At 38.5% G+C, this 22,792-nt stretch overlaps 1 protein-coding gene across 2 annotated transcripts; it reads right to left on the bottom strand.

The window, feature by feature from the left end:
- Positions 1-1,440: 1,440 nt before the first annotated feature.
- On the bottom strand, positions 1,441-22,758 carry pklr (pyruvate kinase L/R). 2 transcript variants are annotated; one of them, XM_015048260.1, is made up of 12 exons: positions 22,668-22,758; positions 15,461-15,625; positions 10,834-10,925; positions 10,576-10,707; positions 9,003-9,189; positions 7,883-8,156; positions 6,563-6,713; positions 5,723-5,875; positions 5,460-5,626; positions 3,217-3,283; positions 1,947-2,061; positions 1,441-1,868 (listed from the first exon to the last, which is right to left on the bottom strand). In XM_015048260.1, exons 2-12 carry the CDS (start codon positions 15,597-15,599, stop codon positions 1,765-1,767), a joined length of 1,581 nt encoding a protein of 526 aa, XP_014903746.1. In that variant the 5' UTR covers positions 15,600-15,625; positions 22,668-22,758; the 3' UTR covers positions 1,441-1,764. The 2 variants fall into 2 exon arrangements, with proteins under 2 accessions (XP_014903746.1, XP_014903745.1); XM_015048259.1 differs by lacking the exon at positions 22,668-22,758 and adding an exon at positions 20,641-20,770.
- Positions 22,759-22,792: the final 34 nt, after the last annotated feature.

Raw genomic sequence — 22,792 nt, 5'->3', positions numbered from 1 at the left:
GCATGTCTCGCAGGTACCAGTCGCGCGTCATCAATTCCAGACAATGCAACGTGGGAGCGGCTGATGTAGAGAGCAATGATGAAACTTTAGAGACGGAAAAAAGGAGAGTCTCCTTGAAGGGGAGAAGTTAAAGCTCCTACAGGTGGAAACACACGATCCGCTGTCTGTCAGACATTAAATCACATTATACCCGCATACTAAAATTATTGATAATTGCTAATTACCAATTTTTTGTTTTTTTTTTTTTTTTTTTTTTACAAATTCAGAAAACAGGTTCAACATCTTCTAAAGTTTATGACCTTGGACAGACATTTTGAGTTTCCTTCCAAAAACTTTTCGTTATAGTTTGCTGAGATTTTGGCCCATTCCTCCTGACAGAACTGACGAACCTGAAGCAGGTTTGGACCGAGCTCAGAGGTTCGTGCAAATCGGATTTCATCTGTGTCTGTTCAATCCTTTTTTTCAAATTGGATTTTAAAGATAAAATTAAATCCTCAGAACTTTTAGAAGAATATGAGAATGTGATTAATTTCTGGTCAAATTCAGATTTGTCAATCCAGATAAACAAAAAAACATCGATATCTAAACTGCAAACCCTGACAGTGAACAGAAAAAGTGGGAAGATTATGTTTAATTCACATTCAGCAGGAAAATATGTTAACCTACTCTACTTAGATTGTTGCAAAATTCATGCACATGATGGACAGATGGAATAATTTGATATTTTCCTCAGTTTTAGATCAACATGTTATGACCACAATCACGAGTCTAACAGTAAGAACTTTTTTCTTTGGCATATTTACTGGTATGAGTTAATAAAGCTTTTACTTTTGCCAAGTTACTATTATCAATTTTTATTCTTGCATTCATTTTTTCTCATTTTGAAGTGCTTGAGTTTTGTTTTTACTCTTTGGTTTTGAGTTCTTTTAATACTAATTTTGTACAGACTCGTTTTCCTGACTCCTGAGTTTCTCTCCTTGTTTTTGTGTTATGGCTGTGTTTTGAACCTTGTATCTTTGTATCTTTCTTTATTCTTTTAAGTCTATGTCTGCAGATTGTACAGGGTATTCTTAGAAGAGGTAAATGCAAAAGTCCTTGAGGATTAAAGGTCATTTGCTAGAAAGAATATGGCTCACAGAGGAAGGAGAGAGGTTGTGTGTTTGCAGATGGAGGGTTGAATAAACTGCAGAAGAGGATTCGTGGGAATGTTAAATATGCAAACACACTAATAAAAGAAAAGGAGGAGGAGGAAGTGGAGGAGGGCGTCGATATCTCTAGAAGAAAAGAAACGATGCCACAAACTGGATCATTAGTGGAGAGGAAGATCATCTCTGTGGATACAAAGGAAATTCCCCAAATGTTTTCAATATATCACACAGAGCTGCTTATATTTGCTAAAAAAAATAAAAAAAAGTTTGAAGGGAAATATGCTCAGAAATGTGAGTAAAAGCCTTATCTTTATCTTTATTAACAGTAGCAACGTGTTACATGGACAGACACACAGATAAAATCTGATTTTAATGCATAAAGAAGCTAAAGTTAGCTTCAGTTGGCTTCCTGACAACAATGAGAGGTCAGCCGCAGTTCAAGCTTCAAGTTTTATTTGAAGGAGTCATTCATCACACATGAGATTACGTTTCCTCGTAATACCTCAAACTGCGACAGTGCTGTAGTGAAAACCACATTCACCAATTACATTCACCATAAAGCCTTCCCAGCGCAGACTGGGGGTCAGATTTAGGATCCGGTACAGAGGCGTAGCTGCTAGGCGCTCACCGCCCTCATGATGTTGGTGTGGCCGGATCCTGGGATCCAGCCCGTCACCACAATCACCATGTCTCCCGACTTGAAGAATCCCCTTGCTTTCCCTGCAGAGAAATGCCAGTGGAAATGATTTAAATTCAAGAGGAAGGAGATGGGAGCAAACATCAGTCATACACACTGACCTATTTCCATGCCAAAGTTGACCCTGTTGTCAACATCATCGGCCCAGACGGGAGCAGGAAGAGGGTGGAAAAGAGCAGGAAATACGCCTCTCAGCAGCTGGGACTGACGCGCCACCTGAGGAAGATGCAGTCAGTCATTTTTATTCCAGTTTAAAATCTTTGCCCTTCCAGTGTTTGGATTTGTTCACACTCCTGCAGCCTTTTCAAAACAAAGCAAAAATGTTTTTTTATTATACTGGTATTTTTTTTAAGACAGACCAACATGAAGCGACCCGTAATTTTAAACTGAAAAGGGATTAATCATGTTTTTGGTAACACTTTAAGATGTGTGCATAAGATTGACATGAGACTGTCGTAAACATGACGTAGCATCAGTCATGAACATGAAGAAGTCTTCATGAATGTTTATGACAGTTGTCATGAAGTGTCATTCGGTAAATAAAGACACTTTTAATGCAAACTTGACATTTTTAATCGACTTTTCATGCAAATTTTAATGTGACTTTACATTAAAAGTCTCATTATTTACTGAATAATGCAAAGTTGACACTTTTAATTAACTTTCATTATTTGCTGAAATATAGTTACAACAGTCGCAAACATTTACGAAGACTCCTTCATGTTCATGACTGTTGTGTCATGTTTCATGTCTCATGTAAGGCTTATGCTCATCCCTTCGTAAAAAGAGTTACCTTTTGTGTTTTCAACCGTGCAATTATTATTTGGAAATAAAACCTTGAAAAATGGCACCTTTGGTTGTACCAGTTGTTGTTCTGCTTGAAGTTGAAACCTTCTAGTCTTCTGCAGCCTAGAGGAGTGTCAAACTACTTATTGATGAAATTACCTAATAATAAATTATTATTATAACTCTGTCTGCATTCGATGAGTAATTCTAATTTAACATCAATTAATGCTGAAGTAAAATGGCACCATACACATAAAAACTGATTTGATTTGACTGATACAATAATATTTAAGTAAACAACTTGAAGTTCTATTTCCTCCAGATGATTTTAGAAGATTAAATATGTTTTTTTTATAGGATTTCCGGTTTTATCTGCAGACAACTTCCTTTCATTTTCACTCTGACGTGTCCACACCGTCAATATTTACAGCAACAGACAGTGAGAGTAAATAATGACTGTATCGCACATTGCTCAGTTTGTTTTGTTTTTATTTTTGAAAAGATGGATGATTCATCAACAATTAGGCTGTAATTTAATCCGAGACAAATACACAAGCGTTTATCTCTGAGTTTATCAAAGTTTACCTGAGGGCTTCTGGTGACGGCGATGATTGGACAGCGAGGCCGGTATCTGGACAGGAGGTGCGCTGACCTGGACAGAAAGGTGGAGAGAAGGACAGAACTTTTAATTAAATATATAAAAGGTAGATTTTAGCGTTGTGTAGCACAGATCATTCATTTAACTTCACTGTGTCTCTTCTAAATCTAATGGTTTCCATAAGTCTAATGTAAGAGAGGAACAACAGTCTGCTGTCAATTATCAGATGAGTTTATCATCTGATAATTTCAGGTGATTTGTGTCTGAAGCATTAATACTGGAAGCAAAGGTTCTCTAGTTTTCTTCCCATAACACTCCCATCTGTTGTCTGCTGTGAAGGCAGATGATGAATGTAAATGTGAATTTCCTCATTGTTAGTCAGACTGTACCTTTGTTCCTCAGTGCTTAATGATCCGCCGAGGCTTTAGCAGTCTGTCGCCTTACAGATTTCTTACTGATTTAGGACATTTGAACATCACACAAAAATAACCCAAATAAATGAATACAAAATGCAGAGTTCAAATGATGATTTCATTGATTAAGGGACTAAAAGCCTAGCCAAAGGGAACAAACACTTCGGTGTCGGCTACTGTGATTTCTAACCCAGAATGTATTGATAAAACCTGTTCGCAAACTGATAAAATATCAATGAATTCTTAAAATTAAATAATATTCTTGAACATCTTTTCAGACCCTGCAGGATTTCACGATTGCTTTGTGATTTTTTTGCAATAAAAATCAAAGTGTGGCACTGATTTGGAAATAATGTCAGTTATGGTTGAAACCCTAACGTTGATTCAACATACAAGTCACGGCCACTTTCAATGTTTTTTCAATGTCAGCTTTCAACGTTGATTCAATGTTGTTTCAATCATTCTGTGCTATCTGGGTATCTAAGCACACTTTGTGTTTAGTTTATAATTTAGAGGGCCGCATAAATCACAGTTAAATCCTGATTTCTTTTTGTGTTTTTGTTTTTCTCTGTGATGGTCTGTTTGACATCTAGTTATTAAACTCCAAATCTTTTGCCTTCTTCTCTCCCTGAACTCCTGGTAATAAATTAGTTGATCCTGGAGATGTTAGAGGTGTGAAAATAGTGAATTTACAACTGAAATAAAAGTTTATTTTGCCTTCAAATGTCTGCCTCTGATTGCCAGACTCTGATTTGGATCATTTTTCCTGCCATCATGGAGTGAGATATTTATCTTCAATCTGGTGCCAGATCTGTCGCTGTTCTTGCTTTTCCCATCTGAGGCACCCAGCAACCATGACATAATAAGAAACAACCAGCATCTGTCATTTTAGAAAAGCTGACTCATTTATCTGCAGTGAGAGTTACTCAGATTTATTTGTTGGGTATTTTTTACTGGCAGAAACAAAACATTTTCACCAACCAACACCCAGTTTCTTATAAGCTGAGCACAGTATGCAAAAAATTATGACATTTAAGGGAACCTTTTCTGAAATAAATAAAAAAAAAAAATCTTCTTGCATGTTTTTGTATTTTCATTTGGGTTTCAACTGCTTCTAAAAACAGTCAAAGTGCTTAAAAAATAAATAAATAAATAAATAAATAAATAAATAAATAAATAAATAAATAAATAAATAAATAAAGATGTGCTTCGTTGTTGTCTTACCATCCAGAAACCCCTTCCTGCATTCTTGTTAATTGTGCTGTAGGCTCCATTTCTGCTTTTCAAAGATGTACAGTTGTAAAATTGTTTGTTTGCAGCCGTTTTAACATGCGGTGGAAACGTTGAGTTGGGGGGGCAGCAGCAGCTTATTTGGATTTAAAATTACAAGAGGCCCTTAAAGCAACTCATTCTGGCAGAACTGACCAGACTGAAATCCCATTATCTAAGAATGATTTTGTACAAAAGATTTAAAGATTATCGTTTTGTTATAGTCCTAACCTGTTCAAGGAAGCATAACAGGCCATCTTAAAGCCTTAGAGGTGCAGAAATCACCCAAAAGTCCAAGGAAATTCAGCAAAATGTGACATTGAGATGCTCTAGATAAAATACTCAAGGCAGTTGGATTGTGGTTGTGTACACAGATTTGGTAACACATCTAAGAGTCGTGTCATACTAGTGATCTGAACCTTTGCATATAGGTTAGGATTGTCATCACAATATGTTTCTGCCTAACAGAGATTGAATGAGAAGTGAACAGATATTTAAGGAAATGGAAAGTAAACACAAACTTTTATGCAAGTGGGGCGACGGCTTACCTGCCGCTGGTGGTGAGGACTATAATTGCCCCTGCACAGCATTTGAAGGACGACTCCACGGCTCCAATTGCAGTGACTTCTGTGGGGTCAGAGGACAGAGGGGTGAGCCGACGCAGCTCCTCGAACAGCTGCTGGTGGTAGATGGCGGCCTCAGCTTCCCTGCAGATCTAGCGTCGAGCAAATATGAACAGCAAACAGAAGAAATTAGTGTTTCTAATGGGAATGAAGCAAAACGGACCAAACTCGCACACTGTGAGACTCACTGAGTGCATCATTGCTACTGCCTCTAGAGGAAACTGTCCCTTGGCGGTCTCCCCAGATAACATCACACAGTCGGCTCCGTCGAGCACGGCGTTGGCCACGTCGCTGCTCTCCGCTCGGGTCGGCCGTGCGTGAGAGACCATGCTTTCCAACATCTAAAAACACATTAAGCGCACAATTTCCCACCTTTAAAGAATCTTAATCACAGAATAAAACACTGACGAAACAGATAATGTGGTAAAATATCCAAGAGAGGACGTAGGGGGTTTTGTAGATAGATTGCACAACAATGAAAGGGAAATAAGAGATCATTCATGCAGAGGCAATCAAGTATGAACTTCGAAGATCATTAGTAGCAAACCGGGCACGAAACGACACGAGTCAATAAGAGGGGCAGGCGTTTGGAAAATGAGACAGCTTGCAGCGTCGCCTAACAGAGACCATATTTCCTGCAGCAGCAGTGAGGGAGCTGCAGATAACGCTGATTTGTGTGTAGGTGTGTGGGAGCCGTTTGTGAGCTTAGGTCTCGAGTAGCAAACCTGCTATAACGCTGTCACTGCGAGTCAAGAGCGGGAGCATAAACAAGATGAAGCACTGTGACTCAACATGGCTGCAGGAGCGTGGAAGCATGCATGTCTCTGGCTGGGTTTGTGCAAGAAAGATGAGACGGGTACGAGAGAAAAATTGCTTATTGGTGCGTTATGCTGGAGGAGAAGGTTAATCAGCGTCTTCAATGCAGGTCTCCACTGACTTGTTTGATGTTGGACAAGCTAAAGCTGCCGTTACAAGTCGACATTTTATCACTTCCGCATCCTTTCACGTGGCTACGATTGCGCTCTGACCTGTGTGGCACAAATGACGGGCTTTCCAGCAGAGTTGCAGCGCCCAATCATCATCTTCTGGGCGATGAAGACTTTCTCAGCAGGGATCTCAATTCCCAAGTCACCCCTGGCAACCATCACACCATCACTCTCCGCCAGGATCTCCTCAAAGCTGACACGGAAATAAAAACCGTCAGGAGGAGAAATGCTTCGACTGGAGGAAATAAAGTATATTTTCACGCATCTGAATTACATAGTTTGTTTAAAGTCGAATATTTGAAAATAAAACAAATAATACTTATCAATTACATGAGAAAACACACAATATTAATAATGAACTATATTTAAACAAGATGTAATACAATTCAAATTTAATCTCTAATCAAATTTGACTTAATTTAGTTTTTAAAAAAATATAATTTATATTTCATTAAAAAAATAACTTAAATGCATAAATTCTAACAATAAACAACCATGAATCAATTTAAAATAAATTAATTAATTAATAAAATTATTTCCTGACATCACACAATTGAGAAAAAAACAAAACAAAAAATTAATAAAGTGAAAAATAAATGTATTTTCACAATAATTTAAGATATACTTATAAGTATGGTTAACACAGGTTGTAATAAAATAAAATAAATAATTTTCTAAACAGCTTGTATTAAATTAAAATAAATCATATATGAGCTTTAAATGCAAGAAAAAAGCAGTAGGAAATATTTTATAGAATTACAAATATCCTTTATTGTCCCACAATGTGGACTTTTTCTGTGGAACAGCAGCAAAGCGACAGGCAATACCAGCAAAAAGACTCAGAGAAAATATAAAAAATATATTCAAAAACATCATAAAAAGTAAAAATATGGTACAGCAAGGGCATATTTTAACATAAACTCTCTGTAGTAATAAAAAAAATACTCCAGTCCAGAGGACTGTGCAACATTTGGTTAATCAGAAAATGTACAAAATGTGCGTTTCTCTCCGAGCATTAAAAGACGGAGTCACTGTAAGTAAAGCTGGGTGTTAACGTCGTCAGCTGCCAGGTGCAGCAGAGCATCAGATAAGTAACGCAGGCAGCCGAGGTGTGACATAAACTGTGTCTGATCTTTTTAATGGCAGCAATAACTTACACAGACAACCACACCGCTCGCTTATCAAAGACGTCAAATCCACCACTGACAAACGATCCTCACTTCCAGGCTGATGGAGGCGGCAGACCACCGTCAATTACAGATTTATGAGTCCTGTCACCGTCTAATTATTAGACATGCTGCCTGCAGATTCTGTTGCCCAAATGGTTTCACTTTAGAAACACATTCCTGCCAACTTACTTACTTCTTAACTCCCTGTCTGCTCTCCACCTTGCTGATCACTTTGATGTGTCGACCGTGAGGCCCCAGAGCCCGACGCACGTCCTTCACATCCTGGGCCGAACGGATGAAGCTGGCGAACACGATGTCAACGCCGTGAGACACTCCGAACTTCAGGTCGGCCTCGTCCTGCGCGCTGACCGCCTGCAGGCCGATCAGGTCGCAGCTGGGCAGGTTGACGCCTTTACGGCTGCAGAGAATGCCGCCGGCCTCCACCACCGTGTCCACCCAGTCCGGACCTGCAGGAGCAAGACCAGCATGAAGCCTAGAGGATAAGAGTAATAGCCCTGCTGCAAACCTTCAAGATTTAAGTCTCTGGGTGGAAGAATGGGTCAAAATCACAGCTGAACAACACGTGCAGCTTAAAGCTGTCATTACCAACAAAGGCTTTTGTAATAAATATCAGTAAACATGTTCAATACCTTTTCCCTGTGTCATTTCACATTATTACACATTACTTAATTTCTGAACTAATTGTTTTGATTTCTTTCTATGTATAGTTTATTTAGGTTGTTACCAACACCTAATGAAAATTTAATGTCAATAGCAACTTTAGAAATATGTTTACTAAGAATGATGTGTTCAATATTTATTTTACCTGCTGGATACGGGATGACCATATTTGTACACACGTGTATTTACAGAAAAAAACTAAGTTTAAGCAAATAATGAAAACAAAATATCAACATTTTTGATGATTAGTCCATTATTTTAGGTTTTTTTTTCTTATTCTATTGGTCCCAGTTCCATTAGGAGTCAAAAACTAAACATTTGGAAAACTTTCAAAGACTTGGGAAATTTAAAATACCTTCATGCTGTTGATGACGGGCCGATCAGAACCAGCTGGAAGCCATGTTGAATTTCTCTATATGTCCAGTTGAGACTGTTAACCATGCACTTTTGGTTGAGACCAATTTTCATTTTGTTAAATAAAAACAATCAAAAGTGCAAAAAATATAAATATCTAAAAGCCCAGTCTTACGATAGCAATGTATAAACACTTCTATAGCTTACTATTTTTGACTTTCTGCTTGCATTTAGATTGTTTAACCAATGAAAAGTGGGGATAATAAAATGCATGTTACCTATTTCTACTACTTTGAGTGCAAGCAAGCCGTCATCGATGTAAATCCTTTTTCCCTTTTCCAGGACTTTAGGCAAGTTGGGATAGTCCACCCAGATTATCTTCCCATCTGTCTTGTCTTTGTCACTCTCTGCAGTCACGACTCGCACATGGCTGCCCTTCGCCAGCTCCACCTCTTCTTCCACTTTCTGCACAAAAACACAGACGTAAAACACAAACACACACACACACACACACACACAAAACCTGACAGGGACTGACAGACTGGAAAAACATTTTTAGAAACCAGAAGCATGTTTTGTCATTCTTCTGGCAAAACTTGTAGATGGGAGGAGTTGACATGAAATGGCTTCAAAATCTCCATAAAATAAATCACAAACAGACACATTCCAGAAAGAAGCTCCAGTTTTCTTCAAAATAAATATTTATTTCAGTGTCCACATGGTGTCACTTGGAATATTTGTCTCACGTGCGGAGTCTTTCCCCTGCATTTCAATCGAGCTGACGCCTGTTTTTGTCAAGTTCGCACCCTGTCAGGATCGCAGCCTGAGAATGATTGACTTCAAAGCTGCAGGGCTTCGACAAAACTTGTTTCTCAACATAATGCAAGTAGACGGAGAGGCGCTGATGTTTTACTCACAAAGAATTAGGAGCATAAATAACAATCATAGTAAGATAACAGCCACATTATTCTGCTTTGTTAATAAGTGAGAGCGGGTGAAAAACCGTAAACAGCAGCATTAAGCTACATATTCTGCAATATCAATTCTGAAAACTACTGTGCTAGTTATCTGGCTGCACTTGTGTCGTGCTTCATAAAGTCTCAACCAAGGAAGCAACAGCAAAGTGACCGGAACAGAAGAAACAGAGGTTCGAACCAGAAACCTACCAGATACAGGATGAACCTTTACGACTGCAACAGAATGAATAAACAGGCAAAGTTTGCTCGAGTTGACTGGCTGTTAAAGGGCAACCATAAACTATTCCAGGGCATCTGAATCAACGTCCTGGACATTGCAGGGTTTAATTTTCTGCTTTTCCAACTTCCTACAAGAACCAGCTGAACAAGAGGTGAAGATTCAGCTTACAATGTGTGATTTTCTAAATTTACTAGCTTCTCTCTTGGATAAATGCAATCATCTCAGCTGATGTTTGTGTAAAGTTGCTGTTGTGTTGAGTTGCTTCATTCGTCAGCCACCATGAGAGGAAACAATAATCCTCGCATGCTAAATTGTATATTTCTGATTATCATTAACTGCTAGAGACTTAGAAGCCATTTAATCTTCCAGACAAACTGTTAAACCGATTGATGAGACACACGAAGCGGGGATCACTTTTCACACAGTGCATCTTGTCAGCTAATCAAGGCATGAGGAGTCTGCCAACACCTTGGAGGTATTTGTTCTGCACAGTAGGCTGAAGGCAGCAGAATCACACACAACACAGTACAATGATGATGAAAATGCTAAGCAGCTCACGCCCACAGCTGTTGTTTCTCCAGCAGAAATAACAACCTGTAACAAACCGCGGCGCCAGGGAGAAGAGATTTCCTGCACTTCTTTATGCACACTCACCCCTTTCACCAGACCAGAGCGGATCTCTGGGCCCTTCGTGTCCAAAGCAATGGCCACCGCTCGATAATACAAAGGGTCAGATGTTATGGTCTCCACTGCCTCCCTGATGTTTTTAATGGTCTCGCTGTGATACTAGAAGGCAGAGAACAAGAGTAATTTACGACTGAGTGCAAAACCAACGGCATGACCGCAGTGTGCAGGCTGTTGGATTCTGAAATGGGGAGCAGAGGAAAGCATCAATCACTGCGGTTCACGCACTTCATGAGATCCATGGGAGAAGTTTAGACGAGCGATGTTCATCCCCGCCTTGACCATCTCCTGGAGCTTCGGGACGGATCGAGATGCTGGGCCTGAGAAATGACGCAGATCATAATTAGAGCAAGAAACTGATCACCAATCAAAGGAATCAGTTCTTCATCGTGTATTTTCAATAAATGAAGTTTATTTTATATCAAGTTTTCCAGGTAAGTTCTGCTAAAGACCTGATTATTAGACTCGGCTGTGGTGAAGCAGAGTCTCATTTAAAACCTGCAGAACACAAGGATCCCTGTTTTACGCTTTTTCTAAATAAGAATTGTGTATTTTAAAAGCATACACAACAGGGGGTTTTTTTGTGCTATTTGCTCATTTAAAATAATTTCAGGAAAATTTTGCATCGTCAGGAATTGATTATGTATACTGCTGGTTTTATTTACTTTTTTGACTATTTGTTGATGTAGTTTCTGTTTTATTTTGGTGTTGCTTTCAAGTTACTTTCTCACTTTTGGCTTTGTATGAGACCATGCTGTGTCTAATTAGTTTCCTCTGTTTCCTGTTTTGTCATTTCCTTTTGCCATCCTTCCTCAGTTGCTCCTTTGCAGCTGTTCTGCATTGGTCAAGTACTTCACCTGTTTCCACTCATCTCTGAATTTATAATCTCAGTTTTTGTCCTCTCCTTTCCAGATTATTCTACTACTGACTAATTGTTTTGTTCTTGTCTGACTCTTTAGCGTATTCACACTTTCGGAAAGGCAAAAACCACCTGAAGCGAGCGTAAAAACCTTTTTGCAAAATTGAGGAAGTTATTTTGAATTTTGCCAATGTTTTCTAAACCGTCACTTCAAAATGAGCATTAATTAAAACACGGCTATTGTAACATTTAAAAGGTTTATGTACTTCTTTGTTAGAGTGTTGTGTTTCCTCTTTATGTTGCATCATTTTCAAAGGAACCAAGTTGATTTACTTTTTTATTGGACTTTATCTTCCATTTTCCAGTGGCTTTATGTTAGCAAGGCTTCTAACATCTAATTTTGAGTGGAGTTTGCAGTTTTTGCTAAGTGCTTTCATTGTTTTTCTCTGGCTGCTCGGTTATCCTCCCACAGGCCAAACATAACCCGATCACAGTAAACGAGAACACTAAATTAGCTGTGGGTGTGAATAACTGTCTGAGTTGTTTCTTCAGCTGCAGTAAGTCTGTTCATGCTTAAAGTGAAACTTCAAACTGTTAGAGTCTCTTAATGAGGCTGGGATCCAGGAAGGTTCAAGGGACCAAGACTCTGATGACTGGACACTTTCTCCTCTGATTTAATCCCTCATTTATTCATTCCTCAATTTTGAAAAAGAAATTAAACGAGAAGGGTTTCAGCATGAAACTTCAATTTAACTCAATTCAGTTGGAATGACAGATTTTATGCTTAAAGGTTAAATCACCTGGAAATGTTAATAGCATGAAATATCAATAAATCCCAGCTGGTCTTTCCATTTTCTTTTGAAGCAAATAAGAGAATCTCTCCTAAAAAGAAACCCAGCATTAGCAAAACCGCCTGTTTTAAACAGAAAACTAATTATTTTCTTGACATTAAAGACCTTAGCAACAGGAAAATGCTGAATTAACGAGTAGCTAAACACTGCCAACAGTTTTTTTTTACAATAATAATAAAATTACGACCGCCTCCATGAATAATGTCCGTCATGTTTGTGTTTTTCGTTGTTCATGTTGCACCCTAAAAAGAACTTACAAACGCACATAGATTTTCGCTTTTGTGCAACTTTATTAAACGAAATCCATGGTTTGAGTTCTCTCTTTACGGGTCATGAACTTTCTACTCCCATCATGCACTGCGTCACAATTAAAGAGACATTATTACGACAAAAATCTACAAAAAAAAACAAACAATTGTTTTAGTACATTTAACCATAAACTAAATGAATGGTTTAACCAAAGGCTAAATAAAATAACCAATAAGATCAATATACCTATTAATTAAATATGATCACGTTCCAAATATATTTTCAGATCTATACATTTATGTCTGATCTCTGACCGTGAATCCATCACTCTTTGGATGAAATGTGACGCTTTGATACTTTGGTCGCTTTAAAAAACATCAACAAAGGAAAGAGTTTTCTGACTAATTTGAATAAAAAATAAAATTAGATGTACATCATATACTTTATTTTACAGGTTTTCCCTTAATTCCACCCAAAATCAGTAAGATTTGTGCAAGTTAGTGAACATCTCCTCTGTTGGTAAATAGCTGTTTTATTTTCCTTTTATCCTCGATGTCTGAGCCAAATGAACAACAGATGTTGATTCCAACATTTTCCGTCCAGAACATGTGTAGGATTTGTTTTAAGAGGAGGTTTTCATAGTGTTACTGCAGACAGATCTCGGAGTTTGAGTGGTGTGGCGTTTTTCCCTGAGAAAATGTTGGTAGGTATTATCAGTGAGACTTTCAGCTGCTTCCATTCACTGTTGCTTAAACAGCCTCTGGATTTCTTACTAATATAAAGTGGAGTGAGACATGGGGCTGATGCAAGCCCATTAGTACACCAGTTCCTCTCATAACTATACAAAAACAAGCCCAAGTCTGATTCAGTTACACAATGCCCAAATCAATCAAATTGATTTAATTACAGTCCAGTTTCATTCAGCATCAAATCGCTGCAGTGCAATATTCATCCTTATTATTCTCATCATTCATTCCTCCCCTTCATTCAACTTCTCTCTCCACCGTTTAGCAGAATAACTGTCCAGGTTATTTGCCTGTAAGACTCTCCAAACTGATTAAAGCTCCAAACTTCGTGGTTCTTTTTGTAAAGTAGATCTTTTTTCTGGGCGGATTTATTGGAAACATATGTTGTTGCACAGTCTGTCTTTATAATTCAATACTAATGCTCCTTTCACAGATGTGCATTCAGCCATATGTCATCTCCACCACTGAACCCAAATTGGTTTAGGTGCTTTTTGTTCTGTCTGCTGCGTATCTGCTGTTCTGCATAGAGGAAGCTCTGTCCATAACTATCCAAAATCATTTTAAAGGCTGATTCAACAGACCAGAGGAACAATCTCCACTCTCAGTTGCTAAATTATTTTTAATACCATATTTATGAATTAGATTTGCAGAGGTTTTAGACTGGCAGAGCCTAATCTTCCCATAAATTATTGGACGGAGTTAATCACGTTTAGTGGTTCTGAGCACATGCAGGGATTTCTGTCCCTGAATAATTTTTAATTAACGTCACAGAGATGGCATGTTAGTAAAAGTCTGTCTCTGGGGATGTTTAAACTGATACGGTGTTAAAGATAACTCACTTTAACCATTGTTTGCTTCCAAAATACAGTTTCAATGTGCAAATTTATACATGCAGGTCCAAATATGTGGAGCACCGTTAGTAAAATGTTCTTTATAAATAAACTTTGTCAGGACATTGTAGCCATCAATAAGATCCTGACATATAATCTGGTTGAATTTGTAACGATAAAATGTATTGATTTCTTATCACAGATCCAGCATTTTGACAACCAGAGAGGATCTGGTTTGTCCAGGTGAGCAGATTGAAATTGCAGTCAAGCTGCTGAAGCTGTTCACTTTGGAGCTTGTTTCTTGTAAACATAAAAATCAAGAACAGTTTTGGACTGAATGAAGAAGGCCAACATAAAATGAGACCAAAAAAACTGGTGACCAACACCTAGAAGTCAAAAATGGTTTAGTAAATGACCAATTTGAATTATCTTTACTAATTCTGCAGGAGTATGCTGTCTATGTTTAACTCAAAACGCAGAGGTTTGATCATACGCAAGTCCATAATTAAAATTTAAACTTGTGTTCTTAATTTCCGGTTTTCTAAATTTACTGAAAGTGTGTGTCGTGAGCTCATTCCTCCCTGAAAAATCAAATAGATCACCGCAAGCCCAACATTAAGATTTTCATTCCCATGAATAAAAACATCTGACACTAGCTAGACTGGAGGTTTGCTAAAAATGATGCATTGTGCCTTGCAGAAAGTTTTTAACAGAACAGACAGAAAGACTTTATAAGTGAATGGTATTTTCTAATTCATCAAGCGAAGACTCAGAGAAAATAAAATCATCTGAAGAAGTGAGTGGCAGTGGACATTGTGTCTGTTTTTAAGACAAGCATTTCAATTTACCAAAAACCTCCAGCCAAGCCTGGAAGTTTCCCATAAACCTGTGCAACACCCAGCCTTGACTGTTTAAAATAATCAAAAAGTTTTGTTGGATCAAACTCAAGAATGTTGAAATACAAAGCAAAAAATATTATTTTTAAATTAAACAGAGCAAATTTGTTGTTTGAGACTAATCTGACTTTTTGTCTGTAAAATAAGAAAATGAAAGTAGCTAATAATCAGTTCCATGTATTTATTCTTCTTGATGAGGAAGAATTAAAACAAAAAACTAACAAGAAAAACCCCCAGAATAACTTTTCCTTCAAACTATTCTTCTCATTTTCTGATGACTTATTGCTGCAACTCCTGACCAACAAACTCTGCCAGTGCGCTGACAGCTGGACATGTCTGTTGTGACAGGAAGTCGGCCATGACAGCTGCCAGAAAACGAACCTAAGAGCCTAAACCCGCCGTCTGGGCCGGTTGTGACACCCACCGATGGTGCAGATTATGCTGGTGTTGCGGGCCGTGATCGGCTCTTGGTCGATGTCCAGCAGGCAGAGATGCTCCAGGAAGGTGTCAGCCATGCTGGCGTCCAGCTGCTGGCGCTGAATGAAAGAGTCCGGCATTGTCATCACATCCGAGTAGCGCCTGATGAGAGCTGAGGGGACAGGGAGAGCGTCATCGTCAGAGGGGAGAAGCTAATCGCGGAAGCTCGGCTGCGAACTCCAGCTGTGAAAATGAACGAAGGGTGCAAAGTGAGATCTGGATCTGCGATAAACGAAGAATGATCGATTTCTAATTTTCACCGAGACGCTGGCCTGACATTAACAACCACCTGCAGGGGTCACACAGGATTACATGCTGACATTCATCTGTGTTTAGCAGCTGATGATATAAGCCACACGCCACTGCTCTGCAGATATTCTTTGATGAGCACTTAAAGGGCGTCTGAAAACTGAGAGTACAAAGGTAATAAATGAGGTGAGTCGTTCAAAGCAGAAGGTTTTCCAGGCGACTAAAAGGTGCACAAGACATTTGTTGTGAAATAATGTTTCCCTCTTCAGTGGAGCAGAACGTCAGAAAATGATAAATGGTGCGTTCAAGATGCTCAGGGAAGATATGATGGAACAATGTGGTTGAAACTTTCTTGTTTTTGTTGTCAGAGTGATGTTATGAATGTTTCAGAGGAAAAGGAAAATAAATCTTCCATCTGTTAGAAATAAAGTGGTAAAATGGAGAAAAAGCGTCACAGATTAACTCAGTCACAAAGCTTCGCATGCAGCGGTGTGTAAAAGTATTTACACCCCATAAACTCTCACATTTTGCTTTGCTACAAACGTGTCACAAAATACTAGAAATGTATTTTTCCACATTAATTTGCTGATCAAAACCAAAATGTGTGTCTGCCATTTGTATTTGCCCCCCTCTACTCTGCTACTCATAAAAAAGATAAAGTGTTGCCGGTTTTCCTGAACAAAGTAATTTAATCCCAGTATAAATCCGGCAGTCAGAGCCACAATGGATATTGATGTGTTAGAATGGTCTAGTTAAAGTCCAGATATTCATCCAGCTCAGTTAACGCTAAAACAAATTCCTAAAGACTCACAGCTCTAATCACAGCAAATGATATTTCTACAAAGCATTGAACTAAGCAGGAGGGTGTGAGCCACACTTTTCAGATTTTGCTATTGCAGAGACAACAGAAGGGAATATGTAACCTTTTCCTTCCACTTTGCGATTATAAGCTAATTTGTGTTACTCTATCACACAAAATCAAAATAAAACACGTCAAACTCTGCAAAACACTTTGTGCACATCACTGCTAAGGCTCCTGCTAATCCAGCAGCTCTCACATATGTCTACTTAAGGCACCTAATGCTTAAAGAAATGAACTAATAAATGCAAATCTGGTACTTTTGCTTTGAACTGCTTCAACACAAGAGACCCACTTCATTTGGGGGGCACATTTCATGTTGCAACCCCCGCTTTGGAACAAGCTTAAAAGCACCAAAGTGTGTTTTAAAGAGACTGAAAGGGTAGAAGTTGCTTCTCTATGTGACTAATAAAAGCTCCCTGTTCTTCATCACAGCGACGGTTTTATTATTGCAGCTGCAGCAGATGCACAATAAGATCTGCATTTGTGTTCACGTCTGTGTGTCCCCCTCCAACAAAGACGAGTCTGATGCTCGTTTTTCTTCCAGCTGGACCTCTGGTTTCTGTCAGAGAGAAAAATTGCTACCGGCCTTGCAGCCTGGCATTCAACATGTAACATCTGTTTCTAAGAAAACAGCTCCATGTTTCTAGAAAGTATCGATTTAAAGTTTGAGTTTGCACTGGCAATGGCTGGTGTTCTGTTTGCTTATCTCTGCTTTTCATTCGTCAATGCAAACAATCTGATTCCAAGAATTTTTAGAGATCCCGTCTTGTTATTTTTAGACTAAAAATAGAAGCAGTTAGTAGTTAGTGGTACTCAACATGCTATTCTCCATTGTTGGTGAAGAGTTAAGAGATCAAACCAGAAAACTTAGCTCCGGTTTTCACGCGGAAGCCTTCTAGAGCTTGATGAAAGGATCAATCTCAAATAATTGAATAAATTTTGAAGGATGTCACAGTCAGTCGGGCCTGTGTTTATTTTTTTTTCTACTGTAGTAAAAGCCAAATACGGGCCATGAAGACGAGTGGGCAGAACTGACAGACAAGGTCAGTGCAAGCAACACGACAGGGTGTGAAGAGGTGAGGAAAGGAGGCAGGCTGCGTTTCTAAAAACAAGGAGGAAACGGAGGAACTGCATCTGCATTATTTCTGACGCTGCATCAGAGTCCTCTACGCTCAACGGGCAGGTAGCCTGGAAAACTCTGCTGTCTAGGAGCTTTGCAGCATAATATGAACCCCCAAAGCTCCTCCGTCCTGCAGATTCAGAATCTGTCAGTTTCCCCTGTTTTTGCTTCCTCTCTGCACCTCCCTGCGACCCAGTTCTGCCGCTCTGCTGCACACATCATCACAGGTCCCACTGAGATCCTCCTACCTCAGACCCGTCCTCTCTCACATGGAGATGTGCGCACGCACCTGAAAACACACACATCGATTCCTGTTCTTGGAAGGCTGGTTATAAATAAAGCACCGTTCGGGTCAAAGACACCGGAGTTACAAAACACGAGTCCGGCCGGAAACACCGTGACTGATAAGAGTCTAGACAACTATTCACACAACTTCACTTTTCCACCATTTGTCATATGACATCCCAGAGCTACAGTGCATTGTATTGAGGTTTCATGAACAGAGGTGGCAGTGCATAACAGAAAAATGTGAATAAATATAAGTGAGTTTATTTGGTTTTCATGTTTTACTTCTGAAAAATATGGCGCGTGTTTGTTTCCTGTATCGATACTTTCTAAAAACAAGCCTGAGAATGCCACAAACATCAGAGTTCAAGTCTTGGCGCCGATTCTCAAGTCTGGACTTTGACTGGGCCATTTTAAAACATGAATGTGATTTGATTTAAGCCATTCCTCTAGTGTTTCTCTCCTTCTAGGAAGTGAGTCCTTGCCTCAGTCTGCAGTCTTCTAACAGGTTTTATTCCAGGATGGTATTTAGCGTGAAGAGAGTCGTCCCCTTAGCATGATGCTCTCACCACCAGCTTTCACAGTGAGGATGATAAGCTCAGAAAGCTTTAAAGTGTTAGTTTTACCCAAGAAAATAGATATTAGGTACATATTAGGTAGTGTCGTGTTTTTCAAAGAGGGGGCCGTGGTCCCTTGGGAGCTCTAGGAGTAAAATAATGCAAAACATAAAAACATAAAGAAGTCTTTATGAATGTTTATGACAGTTGTCATGAAGTGTCATTTGGCAAATAATGACCCTTTAAATCAAAGTTGCTCTAAAAGTTGCATTTAAAGTGCCAACATTGCATTAAACTTTCATAATTTACAAAATCATACAAAGTTGGCATTTTTAAGGGACTTTTAATGCAACTTTTAGAGCAACTTTGCATTAAAAGTGTCATTATTTGCCAAATGACACTTCCTGACAACTGTCATAAACATTCATAAAGACTCCTTTATGTTCATGACAGGTGTTATGTCATGTTCATGACAGTGCCACGTCAGTCTTATGCACACCCCTTCAAATAAAGCGCAAAATCGAATCTGTTTCTCCATCTTTATCATAAAAGTATAAGTTAAAATTATTTATTGAAATGGTATTAAAAGCATGCTAAAAGGTGATTATTTGTACGTATTTTGTTGCATTGTTTGCGGGTTCTTAAAGGGGGTCCCTGGACAGAAGCTAATGGGGGGTCCTTGGCATGGAAAAGTTTGTGCACCCCTGAGCTAGGGCGCCTCCTATCACATGTTTGATGTGTCCTCTAAACAGAAAATGGGACATCTGATGTCTATTTTTTATCACTAAAAGCCAGATGTGCATCATGTACTACTTATGGTTACTCATGCAAGTGGAGCCACACTACTCCCATTTTGGCTTCTCCACAACAATCAGTTTTATTGCCTGTTTTTAAATCTTTAAATTGACTGGTGCCTCCACACTTGAGTGACCTTTTGACTCTACATGCTGCAATCAAACCACTTTGTTCTGCTGAAAAAAGCAGGTTGATGCCTGGTTTTTATGATAGCTGCTCCTAAAATGTGGAATAAGTCACCCCATGCATACATTTTTTTCATTGTGGAACATGGGTTTATTTCAAGCTAAATTCTTTATTTTATTACTTCTACAACCCCTTTAAAATACTATTTTTAAAGGGACGGCGCTTCATAAATAACTTGCTTTTGATCAGATTTTTCCACCATCTCTGCAGCTCCTCCAGAGTTACCAGTTATTTCTTCAATTACTCTCTTAGTTGAACCACAGTGCCATGGCAGTTTTGCATTTGTACCAAACTCTCTCCATTTTCAGATGATAATCTCATAGATCAGATATATATCAAATAATTTATAACCCAACTTTAAGATTCTCTGCTTATTTTCCCTTTAACTATCTGCTGTGTTTCTTGGTGACGCTGTTTGTTGCTCCCTAGCAAACCTCTAAGCTCTTCAAACAACAGTTTAATAACTGTTGGCAGGACTGAAGTTCATTTATTGGTAGAAGAAGCTTTTCAGATTTTTTAATCAGAAACGTTTTGAAAACCATGTCATTTTGGTTTGTCCTATAAAATCTGAATAAAAACACAGTTTGTGAAAATGACTGAGTTCTAGGCTATGACTAATTTTGCAAGGCACTGAATGTAATCAGGTGGAAAAACTAGTTTCTGCTCCAACACTGACCATCAAACCGACTAAAAAGCAGAATCATTAACATGTAATACAACAAAATGATGCATTTCAAACTTTAAAACATGTTGTTGATTCAATTTGATCAAATCTCTTATTCACCATCAAATAAGGAAACACACATGCAAATTATGTAAATTTTAAGAAGTCATGTTGCACTTCCCATAGATTGTGAGTATAATGTACTCTAAAAGCTGCACAGCATCTTCACATTATGATCTTGTGCAGTATATTATTAATACTGTTACTATTGCTAAGCTTGTTTTTTTAGATATTTTTATAACTTCAGGGGCTTTCCGTATGAACCTACATATGTGATGCTGAATTTCCCCTCTGTGGGACAAAAAAAAAAAGCTATTTCTACTGTATTCTAAGCGACCGATCGACTTACCCATTTTCATAAAACCATTCATCCAGCAGCGCCAATCCTCGTTTTAATGTGTTGCTTTTATTTGTGTAATTTAACCTTCTCAGTTACAAAGTTGCGCGCTCGTCTTTCACCGAGTCCCATCTCACCAGAACGAGACTCTTCGGTCAGTTTTACCCTCTGACCCCCGTCTCCTCTCTCCTCCCACTCGCATCACACTATTTGCATTAGTCCTGAGTGGGTCAATATGATGCTAAAACTGTCAACGCTTTGAGTCAACATACCATGATTTACTGCCCAATAATATCAATCAGTCCCTCCAGTTTCTTGAGAATTATTGTGGAAATCCATGGAAAAGCAATAAATCCCCGCACTTTTTTGCGCTCATCATTCGGAGTTTATCGCAGATTTTTCTCAAAAATTGTCAAAATTTTTCTTACTTGAACTAAACAGCTGCCTCAGCCTTAACTGATGTCAGATTATAGTCCGTAATCAATACAGCGAGGAATAAAAAGTTGCATTTTCCGTCATAAATAGGCGCAAATATTGCAAATATTTCCAAATTAGTACCACAAAAACACAAAATCCTGGAGGGACTGAAAAGATGTTCAATTATGTCATTTAATTTTAAAAATTCATTGATATTTTAACACTTTGTGAACAAGTTTTATCAACTGGACCTTTAAGATCATTCATGATCTTAATTTGGCCCAAAACAAAAATGAGTTTGACGCCCCTTCTCTACAGTATAAACCTAGAAACTGCTGCATAAATTTAACCTTCCTAAAGTTATATTTTAACTTGTCTTCATTGCTTTGTTCATCGCATTATGTTGATTCATCTGTTGACAAATTGACAGAAACAGCACAATGTGAAATACTAAAGCGTTTCCTACTTTACAGCAGCAGCTGGTTTTGAAGAGTTGCTTGGACAAGACAAAATGTCCTAAGAAGCTACAGATGTTTTTCAGAAAGCCACAGAAAACGTTTGACTTTAAATAATAGACAAAAGTCATTCCAATCAGTCTGAGTTGTATCTGACAGCAATTTAGGAGATGAATTAATCTCAGGGTACCCAGAAAGAATCAGGCACAAACAGGGAGAACAAGCAAACATGTAGAAAGATTTGAACCCACGACTTTAAATGCTGAACGGCAGCAGTACAACCACGCACCTTGTAGTCAACTTAATTAAATTTAACATTCATATTACAAAAAAATTCACTGCATTCACACGACAATCAAATCCTTTATGCTTCCTATTATTCCACAAACACAATCTGCTGCTGTAAAGTAATTGAAAATGTTATAATTATAAAGCTGTTTTTGATATTAAAAACAACATTTTGATCAAATCCATACACTTTTTCTCTTTAGGTTCATTTTTATCGCTAGCTTGTTAAAATGTGTTTCAACTGGGAGACATTTTTAACAAGCGTCTCTTGCGTAAAAATGAAACTTGCAATTTTTTATTTTTTATTTTTTTTTGCATTTCAGTCATTTTCCTGCAGGTTTTGTTTACACTCGAAGCAGCAAATTGCCATTGAAGTATAAAAACCCAAACCCCCGCTGCGTAAGAAATTAGGCGAGACGTGTGTGTAATAAATGGCAGCTGAATGAGGTTTTCCATTCATAAGCACAGTTTACTCTGCTGAGTGGTATCCACGCACCGTCCCACACTGATGCAACGTGTAAATCTTTAACTTAAACAGACCTTTGCTCCAAAAACTGGAAGCTTGGTCTGCAACCTGAGCCTGCACAATGTCACGAAGCAGCAAAAGGCCGCGATTAAAATCAAAGTCGGTTTGAATTTAATATGAAAATGTGAGGCTGGAAGAAGGAGATATACCAGGAAATCTTTCCGTGTTTGACTTTAACCCACTTTAAAAGGAAAAAGACGGCCAAGAAAAAAAGGAAAGGTATCTCTCCAAGCAGCAGAGCTACCTTTTAAATAAAGTAAATATTCCAGGAATGTTTCCTACATTATACACACTGACCATCACAACAGATTCATTCACAGTTTCAATCTTGAGAGCGGAAAAAAATGACCAACCTGTTGGACGCCGCAAGAGGCAGGTAAAGACTGAAACGTGAGAAGGAAGTAGTGAGAAAAAAAATATTAACGGGGTGTGTCAGCTGTGAGTTTTAGCGCCATCTCATGGACAGAAACGACAACAG

The sequence above is a fragment of the Poecilia latipinna genome, unplaced genomic scaffold, assembly GCF_001443285.1.
Source record: "Poecilia latipinna isolate Pla-1442-1.1 unplaced genomic scaffold, P_latipinna-1.0 Scaffold869, whole genome shotgun sequence".
Lineage (NCBI taxonomy): Eukaryota > Metazoa > Chordata > Actinopteri > Cyprinodontiformes > Poeciliidae > Poecilia > Poecilia latipinna.
The sequence above is the reverse complement of the archived record's forward strand: the minus strand, read 5'-3'. Positions and strand labels throughout refer to the sequence as shown.